The sequence below is a fragment of the Prionailurus viverrinus genome, chromosome A2 (assembly GCF_022837055.1).
Source record: "Prionailurus viverrinus isolate Anna chromosome A2, UM_Priviv_1.0, whole genome shotgun sequence".
In the NCBI taxonomy this organism is placed as follows: Eukaryota; Metazoa; Chordata; class Mammalia; order Carnivora; family Felidae; genus Prionailurus; species Prionailurus viverrinus.
This window is the reverse complement of record NC_062562.1, coordinates 98,664,334-98,680,889: the sequence shown is the minus strand read 5'-3', so window position 1 is coordinate 98,680,889 and position 16,556 is coordinate 98,664,334. Positions and strand designations below refer to the sequence as shown.

At 35.6% G+C, this 16,556-nt stretch overlaps 1 protein-coding gene and 1 pseudogene across 9 annotated transcripts in view; one reads left to right on the top strand and one right to left on the bottom strand.

Annotated features, from left to right (window-relative positions):
- PPP1R9A (protein phosphatase 1 regulatory subunit 9A) overlaps positions 1 to 16,556 on the bottom strand; it is a 366,748-nt gene that overhangs the window by 133,782 nt on the left and 216,410 nt on the right. For all 9 annotated transcript variants that reach the window (XM_047848722.1, XM_047848719.1, XM_047848720.1 and 6 more), the window contains one exon: positions 13,117 to 13,237. In XM_047848722.1, coding sequence (XP_047704678.1) covers positions 13,117 to 13,237 — 121 coding nt within the window. The remainder of the gene's footprint in view (positions 1 to 13,116; positions 13,238 to 16,556) is intronic.
- LOC125161430 (uncharacterized) lies at positions 1,574 to 1,706 on the top strand (annotated as a pseudogene).

Below are 16,556 nucleotides of genomic sequence, written 5' to 3'. Positions count from 1 at the left end.
GTGGGGCTCAAACACATGAACCATGAGGTCACGATCTGAGCTGGTATCAGACTCAGATGCTCAACGAACTGAGCTACCCAGGTGCCCCTATATGTCTCCATCTATTCCTTACTTTCTATTCTATTCCACATATTGCCATTTTTATATATTTATTAGATATTAAATATTTCTATTTTATACCAATATTACATAGTCTTGGATACTGAGGCTCTATAATCAATCTTGTCAAATTGGGTAAGGTCAGTCTCTAACTTCATCTTTTTCAGAACTTTTATTCTAGGTACCTTGCCTTTCCTATGCATTTTGGAAAGAGCTAATCAACTTCTTTAAAAAAAAATCCTGATGGGATTTTAATTGAGATTTATTTGAATCTACAGATGAATATGAGGCCATGTGACATGTTAACAATATTGAGAATACTGTTATAAAAATTGTCATATCTCTATTTGTTTACCTAACCTTAGTAACATATTACCAACAACTAGTATGAACTCAACTACATTTTCATTTTTAAACAACACCCTCACAAAAATAATAACTGTAAGGCAAGCCATACCCTGAGAAGACTGTACACATTCCTCCCTTTGTATCTTTTACACATTTGCCCATATATCCCTTCTCTGCCCTCTCGAAAGCCTTCTTCTAAAGGCCCAGTTCAAATATTAACTTCTCCTTCGGCATTAACCTGTTTACTCGAGCCTAGTGGTCTTTTTCTATCCTTTGAACCTCTCCTACACCTTATGTTTCACACCTTCACCTAATGTTACATGTTTCCAGATAATTGTTTAATATTTCTTGAGGTATAAGGTTTCCCTGAGCAGATAAATTGCAAACTTCTTGGGTCTTACATCTGAGCCTGGAGCAGTAATTATGTACTGCTAATCCTATTAAGCCATTTTTGGAGAATAAAGGAAAAGAAAGAACTCCTGTTACATGCAGTTTTATTCTCTGGATGGGACAAAGTTAAATGTCCATTTTTAACATAACATTTTTTATACACTGCTGTTGATAAGACCCAAAAGATGCAAATGTTCCACTTACTGGCTCCCTTCCCATTATTCTGTTTATGCCATTCCCTTTTCTGCGACAACATCTTCTCTTGGTCATTTGTTATTTAAATATTTTTCTAGAAAACATCCTTCCTGATTAAATGTTACTTAATCTAAGTATCATTTTTTTTAACTTTCTACCTTTGTGCATGTGTATACATAATTTGTGTAACATGACTTAACATTTCCTTGTGTTATTTTATAAAAGTTAACTTGTGTAGGGATGTGTTGAGGGTGGGGACTTTGTCTTATAAGTTGATTCTAAACTACTTTAATGGCTAAAACTATGACTTTATTTCTTCTTAACCTTTGCATAAAATAAAGCATAATGCTATGGAAACAATTGCTCAATACATGCTTTGATGACAACAGTTCCTCAATGTCTCCGAGTAACCAATGACTACAGTTGTACAAGTACAGCAGTTCTCCAAGAACCTTTCATGGCAGTTCAAGTGCCTGATTTACTAGTATCTATGGAAGATAAAGGCAAGAAGAAAATTCTTTTTCTTTCAAATATTTAAAGTAGCTTTGCGCAGTGGCAGTATCATAGTCAATGAGGTTTATCCGAGGTGTGATTATTGCTAATTCAAATATTTAAAGTATACTTCGTATTTTGAAAAACCAAATTAAAGTTGAATTATAGAATCTGAAAGATGAACACAGTTGGCCTTCCAGAAAAAATAAAGCTAAAAAGCTCAAATTCTCAAAAGGAAAATCATTGTTATATTTTTATAAAATGAAAAGATGATAACGTGACTTTAATTAGGCAAGAGCATTTGATAAGAAGGATATTTTAAAAAAAGACAGAAGTTTAAGGATGACTGAAAGGAGTAATAAATAAAGGACTGCAAAATTTTAAAACGGGTTATCTTTTTAAGCTAATATGTACAGGACTGGCATCTACTGGTGAGGGGAAATAAAAGGAAAAGCAAATATAGGTTTTTACATCGTCAATAGACAGAGTAATCATAGGTGAAAGAAAATCAGGGTGATGATTATCTTAATGGACAAGAATAAAAGAAGTACAAGCAAGGTCAAAGAAATTTCTGAAAGTACACATGCTTGTACAGAATAATTTAGATAAAATGCAATGAAACAAATACAATTAAAGGGACATTTCTAAGTAGTCTAATCAGAAGGAAGATAGCACAAGTGCTAGAAAAATATAAGTAGAGAAAATAATATGCTTGCTTCACTGATTTGATTGATTCATTCAGTCAGTAATTTAGTAAGAGTGAGTCAATCTTGACTGTATTCCAAGAACAATGAGAGTTATTGGGATACAAATTTGATTGAAGTATGGGGCTTGTGTGAGAATCTCTCTCTCTCTCTCTCACACACACACACACACACACACACACACACACACACACGTATGCCAGTACAGGGGTATGTGTGTATGCTGCAGAGACTGGAGACCTGGAGTGTGCTAAGCTACACAAAATATTACAGTAAGTGTGCTAAGAAAGGTATAAAAAATAGATTGATATTAAGAGGAGAGGGCTATTGACTTTGTGAGGTGAAGGTTAAGTGGAACCAGAGCAAAGAAAAAAACTGAGAATAGATGGATTCACAACGAAGTCGTGGTGTTCTTGCAAATAAGCCAAGAAAGTCACCAGCCATATACAATGCTATCAAAATAAACAAACAGAGATGTGACCCCCCACAAAAACTAGAGACTACTGGAAATTACCTTTAGGAAAAATAACAGAACAAACATTAAAAACTAAAGTTATAAGGAAATTTGACCAAAAAAGACTGAACACTAGAAGTGGAATCAATCCATTCATGCACAGGTTTGAGTGCTTATCAAAAGTCTAGTACCAGTATGTTGCATGTGGTCCCTGCTCTCAATGATTTAACAATGAATCTATGGATACACACTCAATACACATGATATGATGACAAAAAAACATAAATGGATGTACTACAGACCATTATAGTCAAGTGTACAGAGGCCCAGAGTTCAGCTGGGCTCAACCAGTGACCTTCAAATGGTTTCAGTGATGAACGGGACACTAAGTTTAACCCTGAAGTAAAAGACAATGAATGTTGAGAAAAATAGGACTTGGGGAAGGGTGAAGAGTATAAAAGGAAGTATGGAAGTAAGAAAAGAATCTGGGTCTCAGAGTTGCTGAGACCAAAATTTCAATCCTAAAGTTTTCACTTACTGATAATCTAAAAGTCCCCAATGCTGTTTCCCCCTCTGTATGTTGTTTTAGGAATATTTTTTAAATTTGTGAGATGTAAAGAAATAGAAAAAGGAACTACTGGAAGATAGAAAAAGAAAAGAGCTAGAAAGCAGATGGCAGGCTGGGAGTGAAAGTTTCTACAAAGTAGTCCTGGAAAGAGAGAAAGAAACCTGAGGTGAAGTAAATCCAGGCCCACCCACCCTTCCTGAAGTGAAGAATGAATGAAGGAGACTAAAGACTCAAGTTACAGCTCTCAGGCCCACATGGCAAACAATCCCCAATCTACAAAACTGGAAAAGCAATGAATACTTGGGAAAAAAAGGTGATAGACTGGGGGATGGGAAATTAAATGCATATCACCATTTAAATGCATATCACCACCAACAGGATAAAACAAATTCACAAGCATTTTCCTAATGCTGGAGGGATGGGGGTTGGAAAAAGGTACCCTATTTAAAAGTATATAGCATGCAAAATGTTAAATGTAAATGAATGGTACTGTACCTATTACAGCAAAACTTTATTTTTTTATAGCAAAACTTTAAAATGTGTAACAGTCTCTTTATAATGCATTTTGATTGCTTTATTTTAGCAAAAGTTTATTTAGATGTTTTCATTCATTTACCTCAGCACACAGTTTTCTTAATCCATTTTCTATGAAACCTTAGGTTTCTTCAACTATGAATTCCTGAAAGAATTAATCCTTAGTTTAGATGAAGAAGGTTCACTATTACTACCATACTGATTGTAATGATTAGCAAAAATATGTGTGAAAGGGTTAGCAGAGTAATTGATGTATTACATGGCCTTAATACATTGTAGTTTTAGTAATTACTATTTTGACTAAGATGTGCAAGAAGGTTGGGGAAGGACACTGGTGCAGACAATAATGTAATCTTCCTGATTGAAGTAGAGAATTGAATATGCACTTAAATAACATTGGTATTCAATGTTAACAAGACCTTGGCCCCTGATTGGCAAAAAATAGAGAGCAACTATACATTATTGTTCACAAAGGCTACAAAAAGTGATAATTGTAGAAAGAATAATCTTGGAACAAGGTGAGGATAAACTGGGAAAGATCAGCTAAATGAAGCCCCAGAAAATATGGCATAATAAGAGAAAGACCTGACACAGAGATATGGCACAAAGAATGAACACGAAAGAAGAATTTGAGGAACATTCCAAGGCAGGGAAATAAAAAATACAATAAGATATTATATAGGTAAAATAAATAAAACAATAAAGGATGACTAGAAAGGTTTACATCTAAAGTAATGAAAAATAGGGTCAACACAGAAAAAATGGATTGTTCTTATCAAGGGAAAGGAAGAAAAAAAAGGAAAAGACGAATTCAATTTATGTTAAGTTTGAGATGAAAACAAGATACAAGTGATATAATAAATAGGTTCTATATCCACCAAGATTGGGATATGAATTTGAAAGTAATTTCTATAGTCATGGAAAAAAATCAGTTCACCAACTGAATACAAAAATGAGTTCAAGAAGCTAATTTGGGAGAATTATAATATGGGGTGAAAAATATAAGGAAAAAGATCTATACAGCTGTCTGTCTCTCTCTCTTTCACACACACACACACACACACACACACACACACACACACCAACAAAAAACAAAACAAAACAAAAAAAACCCCAAGGATGTCATTAGAAATAAGTGATTATGATATGACACTGAAAAGTTTAAGAAGATTAGGTCTAAGAAAAGGTTACTGGATGTCTCAAACACCAGGTAAATAATTTTCAAAGCAGTAAATTGGACAGAAAATTAAGGGTATAAACTAAATACAGAATTTTACTGTGTTTTAGTTTAGAGTTGCTCTTTAATTCTGATTATTGGACTTGACCGTTGTTAAGATTAGCACTGAAAGAACAGATGACAGCACGATTGTAAAAAATGTAACAGGGAAAAAGCAAATGGAAAATAATTTGCAGGAAAAAAGATGTGTCTAGTAAACATCTTAAGAAGCTCAAAAAGAGGAAATTAAAATTTAAAGATAATATCTTGCTTATCAATGTATTAAAGATTTTATAACACGATACTCAGTCTTGATTCAGTGCAACAGACTACTCTTAACACTGCTAAGGAGACACAAACTGAGCAACCTTTCTGAAGGGCAGCTTAGCAACATGTTTCTAAAGCATTTAAAATGTAAGGCACCTTGGGGCACCTGGGTGAGTCAGTTAGTTAAGCATCTGACTTCAGCTCAGGTCATGATCTCATGATTCTTGAGTTTGAGCCCCAAGTGGGGCTCTGTGCTGACAGCTCAGAGCCTGGAGCCTGCTTCAGATTCTGTGTCTCCCTCTCTCTCTGCCCCTCCCCTGCTTACGTTATCTCTCTCCCTCCCTCCCTCCCTTTCTCTCGCTCTCAAAAATGAATAAAAATTTTAAATTTTTTTTTTTAAAAAGTAATGCGCCTTGACACAATAATTCCACTCTAAGGAAGTAATTTCAAAGAAATAATCAGACATATTCACTATGATTTTTATATAAAAATGCTAACCTGATCAACACCTTGAAACAAGATGCTAGTATAACAATATGTAAATGGTTTCCATATATAATACAATAGCATGATACACTCTTAAAGTCTGTTGTACAAAAGTGTTTAATGATGTGATATAATGTATTATTTAAGTATAGCCTCTAAAGTCAGATAAGCTAGATTTATAGCCAGGCTTTGCCACTTACTTGCTGTGACTGTATAAGAAAAGTCATAATTTCCTTATATATACAACAGAAATAACAATGATATGTATTTAATCAAAGCTATCAGCAATAATAAATAACTTACAAAATATAACGAGCATAGGAGACTGCCTGACATATAGTAAGTACTCAACAGATAGTATCTCAATCCTAATTTTAAGTATGTAAACAAAAGCAGAATATGCACAGAAAAAAATCTGTAAGGAAATTCACTGGCAGAATTTTAGTAGTGGTCAACTCTAGATGTGGGATTACTGAAATTTTTATTTTCTCCTTTATATTTTTCTGTGTTTTCTAAACTTTCAACCATGAACATGTACTATATTAAAACTTTAAAGTGTTTTCTAAAATTAGCAAATGCTAATTTGACAACTAATGATAGCATTTTATAGTGACTGTGGATAGTCTAAAAAGTTTTCCTTTAGATTGAAGGCATTATAGTCCATGTTCTTTATTAAAAACACATATGTGCATAACCATAAAATAACTCAAGGTTCTGGACTCAATGATCTATAACCTATGGCCCAAAGGCAAAAAAAGGCATTTTCTTTAAAAAAATGTAAAGGACAGGGGGAATTAACACACAGAGTTTTGAGCTTCTGTTTGTCAACGGAAATTTTACACTGCTTGTCATATACAATTAACTTAAATAAGCAGAAAATAAAACAACATTTATAGCACTTTCTCATTTTCTTAATTCATCTGTGTACATGTACTTTTCTTCATGCACTCATGTGCCTAAAATCAGAAAACAAAGAAGTCTAGGAAAAGTACTAAAAGGTAAAACAAAACAAAACAAATACCTATTAATCTAAAATTCTATACACAAAGAAAAAAATATCCTAAAAAGCAAGAGGAAAACAAAAAGAATTTTTCAGACATACAAAGCTGAAAGAATCCACCACCACCAGATCTGGTGATAATATGTTAAACGCAGTCCCTCAGGGAGAAGGAAAATAATATGAGATGGAAATATGGATCTCACAAAGGATTCAAGAGTACCGAAAATGGTCTCTGAGAAGACAGAAGTGATCCAAGCTATCTATAAAGCACTCCGTGCATCAGTGACAGTGACAACAGATATTTGGCACAGATTTGCTCTCTGCAGTCACACCAGTGTGGGGAAGAGGCATCCCATGATTAAAATGCAGGTTCCTGATCCTACATAATTCTTCTTGCCTGCCTCAATACAGGCAGCATTAAGGGAATGAAGAGAGCTCAGTACTGTTTGATTATTATTTTCATGAAAAGAGTACCTGTTTTAAAAACTCTTCATTCAAAAGTGATACATTCATTACAGAAAAAAAAAAGAAAACAAATAACAAAAATAAAATAAAATAAAAAACACCAAGGAAATAAAAACTACCTCTAATTTTTAAAAAGAGAGGGAGAGAGGGAAGTTCTGTTGAGTTTGGTATTTTGAGAGGTATTTTAATTGACCTTTTTACAGGGGTAGACCCTGTGGTGATTAAGTGGGAAACAAAGCTAAGAAACTAAAAATGAGCGGAAGAAAAAGGAGACGTAAAGAAGCCTGGACAGGGGATGAGGGAAATAATTATTGGCTAAAAAGAAAGGGTAGCAATTTAGATTTACTGCCACCGTAAACTGACCCTACAACCCACTAGATCATAAGCCAGAAGAGTATTTAATACATAAATGGTTATTATGTTAGAGAAAAAGGTTCTCCTCACAGCACAGTAACACTGATAATCTCTCAAATCTTGGTGCATAATTAGAAGCACAAAAAAAAAGACAAGGGAGGAGTCCTGGTGGTAAAAATTAAAATGGACAGATCTCTGAATCAGACCATCCCAGAGCCCAAAGAAAGCAGATAATCTGGGCTTTCCAAAAATTCTCCAGAATAGCAGAGGAAATAGCCTGTTTTTCCCTGGAAACACTGCCTACTGGAATGGAGTTTAGGGGAACGTACCTGGCTAGTTGGTAATCGTTTCCATGTGCTAATAAACAACAGTGTTCAAGCTCCTGCTCTTCAACCTCAGTGCTGTTTCCGGTATCCCTCCACTCTGAACCTAACACCCAGAAACAGTGGGGGTAAGGCTAACAAAAATATAGAAGTTGGACAATGGTAGGGTTTGTTTAATGTTACTGGATGGTTATCTGTTGACATGATAGATCTGGGAAGGGGAAGCAAAAACAAAAATTCTACCTCATAGGGCTTATGTAAACACAGCAACCAATGCTGAGTGAAAGAGAGACCAGCTGGAGCAACATTAATGAACTCTGGTCAAAGGAGTTTTCCCCTAAATGCCAGAGACTGAAGTTGTAAGTGTATGTGAAAATACATCCATATGAAAGCAGTAATATCCCAACTCTCTAAGGGGCGAACAAGCAAAATATTTGACGAGAAGAGTGACACAAGAGTGTGTGCACTGTGAGGAAACCATCAGCTAAGGAATTATGACAGATGGACACAATTAAAACGGCAGTTTCCATTCAGGTCGTCACAGGCTGGAGGGTGCCTCAGGGGCACAGATGGGTCCTGCTTGAGGGAGCAGAGGGAGCAAGAGGGAGTGTCTACTGCAGGGAAAGCTAAGAATAGAACTCTTCATCTGTTTTACGTGTTGGTGCTACCCTAAAGCTGGTCAAAAACAATTAAAATGGTTAGAAAACCTTGAAAGGCTTGAATGAAGGCAAACTACATAGCAACCGTCATTTCACATTTGATAGCTTTTTCAAAAAAACTGAACAGGACGGTGTTCTAAAATGTTGATATGCAAAAGCCTGAGAAACAAACATAGGAGCCAGAAACAAAGCAGATCCCAAGTGCATTTTTAATTTGCTTCTTTAGCACAGCATTATTACTATCTTTTGTCAGTTATTATCCACATGACTTATTCTACTATCAGCACTTTCACCTGTGTTGTTATAAAGATGATTTTGCTTTATAGATTCATGAAAGAGGATTGGAGAAATAATTAGCGTCCTGTGTACCGACCATAAAATTCATGGCAGCGAAACCTAATGGTATTATTCATAATATTATTTTCACTAAAAATTAATTTTAGTTTACTAAAATTAACCTTAATGAATGTCACTTATTACTAATATTTATTATTAGTATTATTTTACTAAAACTTTAAAACTAAAACAGATGGTGGAAATGGCTATCATCTCATGTCATTTAGCTACATTGCAAGTTACTCTGCAAGAGGCAGGCCAGCACAAAAAAAACAGAGGGAGAGAAAAGCAAAAGAAGGGAAGGGAGAAAAAGGTTAGGCCTAAGTAAATGTTTTGAAAGTGATTAACACACAAGTATTAACTCATTCAACAAATATTTATTGAGTACCCCCTGCGTTTCAGGCATCATATGAAAAGGTACAGATAGGCATGACAAGCTTGACAAGAGAAATTTCAAATGTAGGTCACAGATAGTATCAAAAAGTAAGGAAGACTCAAAACTTTTTAACTACATCCTGGGTAATGCAGGAGATAAAATATCCACGGCAAATTCCACGGCAAATTTTTTAAAGTGCTCAAAATATGGTGTGTTTATGAGATGTTTAGAAGGGGTAAAAGCAATCACAACAGAAAAGATTTCTTGTGTAGGGGCAGTAAGTAGGGAGGAGGGAGAAAACAATGTTCTATGTAAGTCTATAAGTCTGTTTATTTAACATCCCTTGAAGGAAATGTGACGAAACTGAGAATAAATTGAAATCATTTTCTTAAATAGAGTTAAGAAGCTAAAGCAAGCTAGAAAGGTTTAAAAAAAAGGCTTTTTATACTTTTAAAGCTAAAAGGAATTACAAAGAACATCTAATCCAGAACATTAATTTTGTCCATAACTGGAGTGTAAAGAACAACTCTCTTGAAGCCACATGGTGATAACTTTATTATTTTTAATTGTAGATCAAAATATATATATAGGGGTGCCTGACTTTGAGCCCTGTGTCGGCCTCTGTGCTAACATCTCAGTGCCTGGAGCCTGCTTCCAATTCTGCTTCCAATTCTGCTTCCAATTCCAATTCTCCCTCTCTCTCTGCCCTCCTCCTGCTCATGCTCTGTCTCTCTCTCTCTCTCTCTCTCAAAAATAAATAAACATTAAAAAAAAGAAAATATTTAAAATACATATACAAGAATTACAAATTCTCTATAGAAAAATTAAATATTCCATATTAACTAAAATTTTTAAAAAATCTTACACAGACTAGAGCCATTCAATACTTTGGTGTGTATTAATTCTACATTTTGTGAGAGAAAGAAAAAGAGAGAGACAGAGAAGTTGGGTGGGATGAATAGAAACCATATCCACACAAGAATGGCATCACACTAATCACAGTGATTTGTAAGTCCTTAATATAATATTTTTCTATATCCATGAGTACACATAACTTTTTTAAAAACTATTAAAATTAACTGTAGGCAGCAACCAACTGTTCCTTTGTAAATTTTTTATATTGATAAATTTTAAACAACAAAGAACATTTAAATATTGTGCAAATGAGCACACCACTAATGGTGGGAATAATAATATAATTGAAAAGTTGTGAACACTGCCATAGGTCTAATAATGAGACTATATAGATCTCCTCAATTTTTATACACATATAATATGAAAAGTATGAATTTAAAGATCTCTAAAGTTCCTCTGAACTCTAAAACTTAACAATTCTGTGCATATTTTATACATCTTTCTATAGTTTTTCATAAGACTTCCCATAATAACTATTTTTCAATAAATTTCAATTCCTACTTTATTCCTACTTCATTCAAGAAAAGTTCCATATGCAAACAGCACTGTGGAAGGCTTTAATTTACATAAGCATATTTAATGCTTACAACAACGATGCAGTTGTAGATAACATGAAAATTAAGTAATTTGTTCAATATCCCATAGCCGGTAAGTAGAAGGGATAGAATTAAGACTGCTGGACACATGATCCCAAAGATTCTGTTCATTTCATCAAGTTGCCTCTCTTAATATATTCACTGAGGCATGTATTAAGCATCTATTGTAACAACAGCAGGATTACTGTACTAGGTAAACATCCATTTAAAAGGAATAAGAAAATACACACTGGGACCTATAAAGCAAACTTCTCACATCAGTGTAAATACTGAAACTATGTAGGACAACAAATCAGTAAACAGGTTAAGAAAAAACAAACCTAATTTTAAAAGTGAGTGATGGAAAAACAAATAGATCTAAGTTTAGAACAATGGCAACTAAGTGCTAAATGCAAAATTTTCTACCTTTTCTTTTTTTTAAAAAAAATGTTTATTTATTTATTTTGAGAGGGAGACAGAGAGCGAGCTGGGGAGGAGCAGAGGGAGAAAGGTAGAAAAGAGAATCCCAAGCAAGTTCTGCACTGCCAGTGCAGAGCCTGATGCGGGCTCAAACTCACAAACCCTGAGATTATGACCTGAGCCAAAAACCAAGAGTATGCTTAACTGACTGAGCCACCCAGGCGCCCCTCTACCTTTCTGGTTTTTAATCAATTCGTATTTTGGTTTGGCTTTGTGACCCATTTAGACAGATGGTTCATAATAATTTCATACTGTTTGAATGCTAACAATAAGAATTATTCCCTCTGATTTTAGAAAGCTTTTAAAGTTTGGTGAAACTTAAAGAGAAAAGATACAGATCTTAGAAACAACTTTTAGCTCACTTGGAAGAAAGTTTCTTCATTAATAATGGGAAATATTTGTTACTACCATCATATAATTCCTTCAAAGGGTAAAGGGTTATTTCCATAACTACTTGAAAAGGGGGAAATGTTAACAAATTACTTTTTAACACAAAATATTAGTATCCCACTTTCTTTATTTTAAGTGTGATACACATTCAACCAACTGAACATTCACGCAAAAGATTAATTTCAGACCTTCTCTGTTCAAGTGTTATGGGAATACAAATGAGGCTATTGACTGAGATGTGGTCCCTTGCCTCACGGAAAAAGAGATGATCCTGGTGTGGGTTTCTATTTAAATAAATCAATTTAGTTCCACTTGGAAAATATCTGTGTATATCAATGTGTTTTTAGGATTACAAAAGAAATAATGCTACCATGGGTCTCACCAGAGATTTGCAAATGATTTTCAACATGTTTTATCATTTCTTGATAAGATGGTTAAGTGATGTATGCTTAAACCTTGAAAAAAAATCAAAGTGCTCCTAAAAAAATAAGTTAACACTTCTTTGAATCTGGCACTCATATTTTTTTTTATTTTTTTTTTTTTAACGTTTATTTGTTTTTGAGACAGAGACAGAGCATGAACGGGGGAGGGTCAGAGAGAGAGAGAGAGAGGGAGACACAGAATCTGAAATAGGCTCCAGGCTCTGAGCTGTTAGCACAGAGCCCGACGCAGGGCTCGAACTCACGGACCACGAGATCATGACCCGAGCCCAAGTCGGCCGCTTAACCAACTGAACCACCCAGGCACCCCTGGCACTCATATTTTTGGATCAACTTTTATTTCTATAGCCAACCTCTGCTTCAGCCCCAACTTGATGCAGCAGGAGCCTAGTGTGAGGATTTAATCAAAATCTTTAGAGATACTTGTAGCTTGAGATGATGAAAGCTAAGACATAAAACAACAATCATCTGATGTGCTGGCATGCATCCAAATTACCCAAAGTGGGTGTTTAAGTGAAGGCTCTCAGATTCCTCTCTGAGAGATTTTAATTCCACAAGTTTACTTGGCAATCAAGAACCTGTTTTTAGTCAGAATACATTTTGAGAAATGTTAGCTCCAGAATTACCATCATTGCAGAATTAGGGTTCCTATTTTTCCTTCTACCTCTGTCATTCTCAAAAGTGCCAAAAATATTACCATTTGTTTTGATATCTCTGAAATGACACTAAATGCTCATCTCCACAGTACATATCCTTCTATAATACACACCCATACTTCTGCCCACTTCCCACCAGACAGATGAATGAATACATATCAAAGGTAGAGAGATACAGATGATAGACCCAACCACCTATTTATTTAACATACATTGAAGAAAGCAGGTATTCTGCCTACAAATCATAAAGTAATTCAAAGGCTTTAACATTTTCCTTTGATGAGACACACTCCAAAATTCTGTCCTAAAAAATCAGAAGAAGGAAGCCACTGAAAGAAATTCCCAAAAAAATTTCTTAGAAGATTTTAGTTATTAATGATAGTAGTTAGCTTACCTGCCATCCCTCTGGGCAGCACCACCTTCTGTTACTGTTTTGACAAATATTCCCAGCTTTTCAAGCCCGGCATCTGCTCCAACACCCATTCCAATAATGCTTATACCAAGTCCATCTTCATCTATGAAAAAGGGCAAAAAAACCACAACAACCTAAGTTTTATATGTAAGTTAGCTGGTGAGACTTACTTATTGCCATTAATTTTGTTCTTTATGGACTACAGGACATGCTTGCCTTGGCAGAATATTTTTTTTCTATTGCTGCGGAGAAAAGATATCAAATAAGACCCCCCAAAAGGCTTGTGGGTTTAATCTCATTTTATTACTGCAAGTGGCTATTCATTGTCATCCCAAGAAAAAGTAATAATTGGATTACTGAGTAATCAATCTGCCTTAAAACACAGCCTCTCTAAATAATATTTTAAACACAAAAGCATACATACCAAAACACATATATATTACTTTAAATAAATGTGATCTTAGTATATCTAAAATTTCCCCTTCATTCATGTGGTCTTTCCCCTTTTACTTGTTTCATATCCCCATTCATGTTAATCAGGTGGCATGTGTCTTTCATGACTTTCCCTAGTCCTACTATACAAGCATATAAAAGTATCAACAACTACAACGTATATGTGTGTATATATATATATATATATGCATAAATACAAGTACACATACATATATGTATGTGTGAGTCTATGAAATGGCTTATTTTTCCTTCCTACTTGCTTTATACAAATAAGATCACATTATACCTAGTTCTCTCTGCAGCTTAATTCTCTAATTCAATGATATATCATGGATATCAACTTACACAGCCTTAACTCACTTCTAATGATTGTATAATATATCCTGGTGAGATGGTGTCGTCACTTATCCAACCACTTCTCTACTGACAGGCATTCTCTTTTGTTTCCATGTTCCTTGCCTTGTGAACAACACTGACAAATATGTTTTTAAATTCATTGACAATAATATGTTTATCCATATTTCCATTTGTCTTTTCTGTGAATATACATATATTCACATCAATGAAATAAAAGATACACTATTTCACATTCCACATTTTTGGGTTAACATTCAAAGTTATTTTCTGATAGCCTCAAAGTCTTTGTAACCATTGTTGTATTAGCTAGCTGCATAGAAAAACTGACACTAACCGATTAATCAGCAGCGTGGATTGTTAAAGGAAAACTGGCTCACAGAGTCAACAGAATGCTTGACACTTTCAGAAGACTTTTTAGCCATAATATTTCATACAGTAAGTATTCTTTTTTTTAATTTTTTTCTACATTTATTTATTTTTGAGAAACAGAGACAGACAGCATGAGCAGGAGAGGGGCAGACAGAGAGACGGAGACACAGAATCAGAAGCAGGCTCCAGGCTCCGAGCTGTCAGCACAGAGCCTGACATGGGGCTCGAACCCATGAACCGTGAGATCATGACCTGAGCCGAAGTCAGACACTTAACCGACTGAGCCACCCAGGTGCCCCATACAGTAAGTATTCTTAATTAGCAATTTTTTCAGTAGGGTTCATCTCACTGGTTATTACTCCTTGACACCGACTTCTGCTTTAAGTGTTCCTAAGTACAATTAATAATCCTAATCTTTATTCTACATTTTTCAAAATCATGCCACTCAGCACAAGTGTGATCTGTTTACTCAGTTGTGTGCTAAAGAAAGATTCATAGAGAGTTCTCCCTGGAGGAACTCTTTGATGTGACCCCCACATGAAGGTACTTCCGCGTTGGTTAGAGGCACAGGTACCTCTCTAGTGTAGAGCTTCAGTGGTGACTAGTGCACAAATAATCACCGTAGACATTCCTTCGGCCCTTATGTTTAGAATGTTTGCCCACACGTGACTTCCCATTCTGATTTTATTCTCATCATGTCTCTGGTACAGATACTCACGTTCATCCAGAGGCTGCCTCTGGTCAAAAATTTTCCTACATTTGTTACAGCTTTAGGGGCGCTCCCCAGAATGAGTTTTTTCGTGAAAGGGAAACTTACATCCGTACTACAGGCCCTTCCTCACTAGTCACGTGGACAAAGTTTCTTCTCGCCCACAGGAATTCTCCTGTGTGTACGAAGGTGAGCTGCACAGCTGAATTCTTGCTCACATCCATCATACTCACGGGGTTTGCTACAGTGGGAATTTGTTCATGTTGGTGAGAGGCTGAATGGTGACCCAAAGCCTTCCCACAGTGTTTACACACATGCAAGATTTTCTCCCCAGAGCATCTGCTCTTGCTTTAAGAGCCGATCACTGTAGACTCATCCACATTAAATGATGCCATACATAGAGTTCCTCTCATATATGAAAGCTGCTACATATTAAGCATTTAGCCAAATTCTTGCTCACATTCACTATATTTATAGGAGTTTCTTTTCATTGTGAATTATCACACTGTCAAGCCAATGTTGAGCTGCAAGTGAAACTTTCCCATGCTCAGTACATTCAAAGAGCTCCTTTCAAATGTAGATTCTCTGTGCCATCACGCCATTAAGCAGCTCCTTCCTGCCACTATCCTGCATGAAAGTGATTTCTTAGTTTTTAAGTGCATTTTCCCTGCCTGAACTCAGGCTTTAGTAAAATTATCTTCCTGCCTTAGCAGCCCTTGTTGCTGTCACTGGAAAATTACGTAGATTTGCAGAGCTGTAAACCCAATAGTAGAAAAAGCGGTAATAGCTTGAGCCATCCTCAATTCCAGTGCAGACTACCCGAAACACAAGATGATAACTCAAACACAATTAAACGAAGAATACAATCAACCCACTGCGACCAGATGACTGATTTCATCCCTGTATGGCTCTCTGGGAGATGTGTCAAGCATAGGTCAAGTCCAGAGCCACATTCTTGGAAGGGCACTAATTCCTGTGGCTGTCAAGAACCCAGCAGCCACCTGGTCTTCCTCTGCAGAGGGACAGGCAGAGCACTAGGTAAGCAGGCAAAGCAGCCAGGAAAAGATGGAAAAGACTGTGAGGATGTGTTTCCATGGAAGATGCCGGCACCATACTCTGGAGCTCAGAGCTTATTTTTTCTCTCAGGAAAGAAGCTCATGTTGGCTTAGCATTCCGCTCATTGCTCATGAAATTTCAGCTCGTATTCATGGGAGCGTGGGTCATTAGATGTTTTTTTCGCTAAACTGCCAATTTTTCTACTGAGTTTTCCCTATCTTTCTTTTCTGATAATTTGCAAAGGTTCTTAGCATATTATACATATTAACTCCATGTCATCTACAATGAAGATTGCCTCTGTTTGACAATATTGCCTTTAAAAGCTTAAAATTTAGGATGATTTGATTGGACCCTCTTTTGGTTAAGCCTTTCCATCCACATGCCTACATGATTTTTGCAATCGAAGAAAGCAGGTATTTTTGCAATTGAAGAAAGCATTAAATTTTAAGTTTTTGTCAAAATCCTTATTACTTTATTT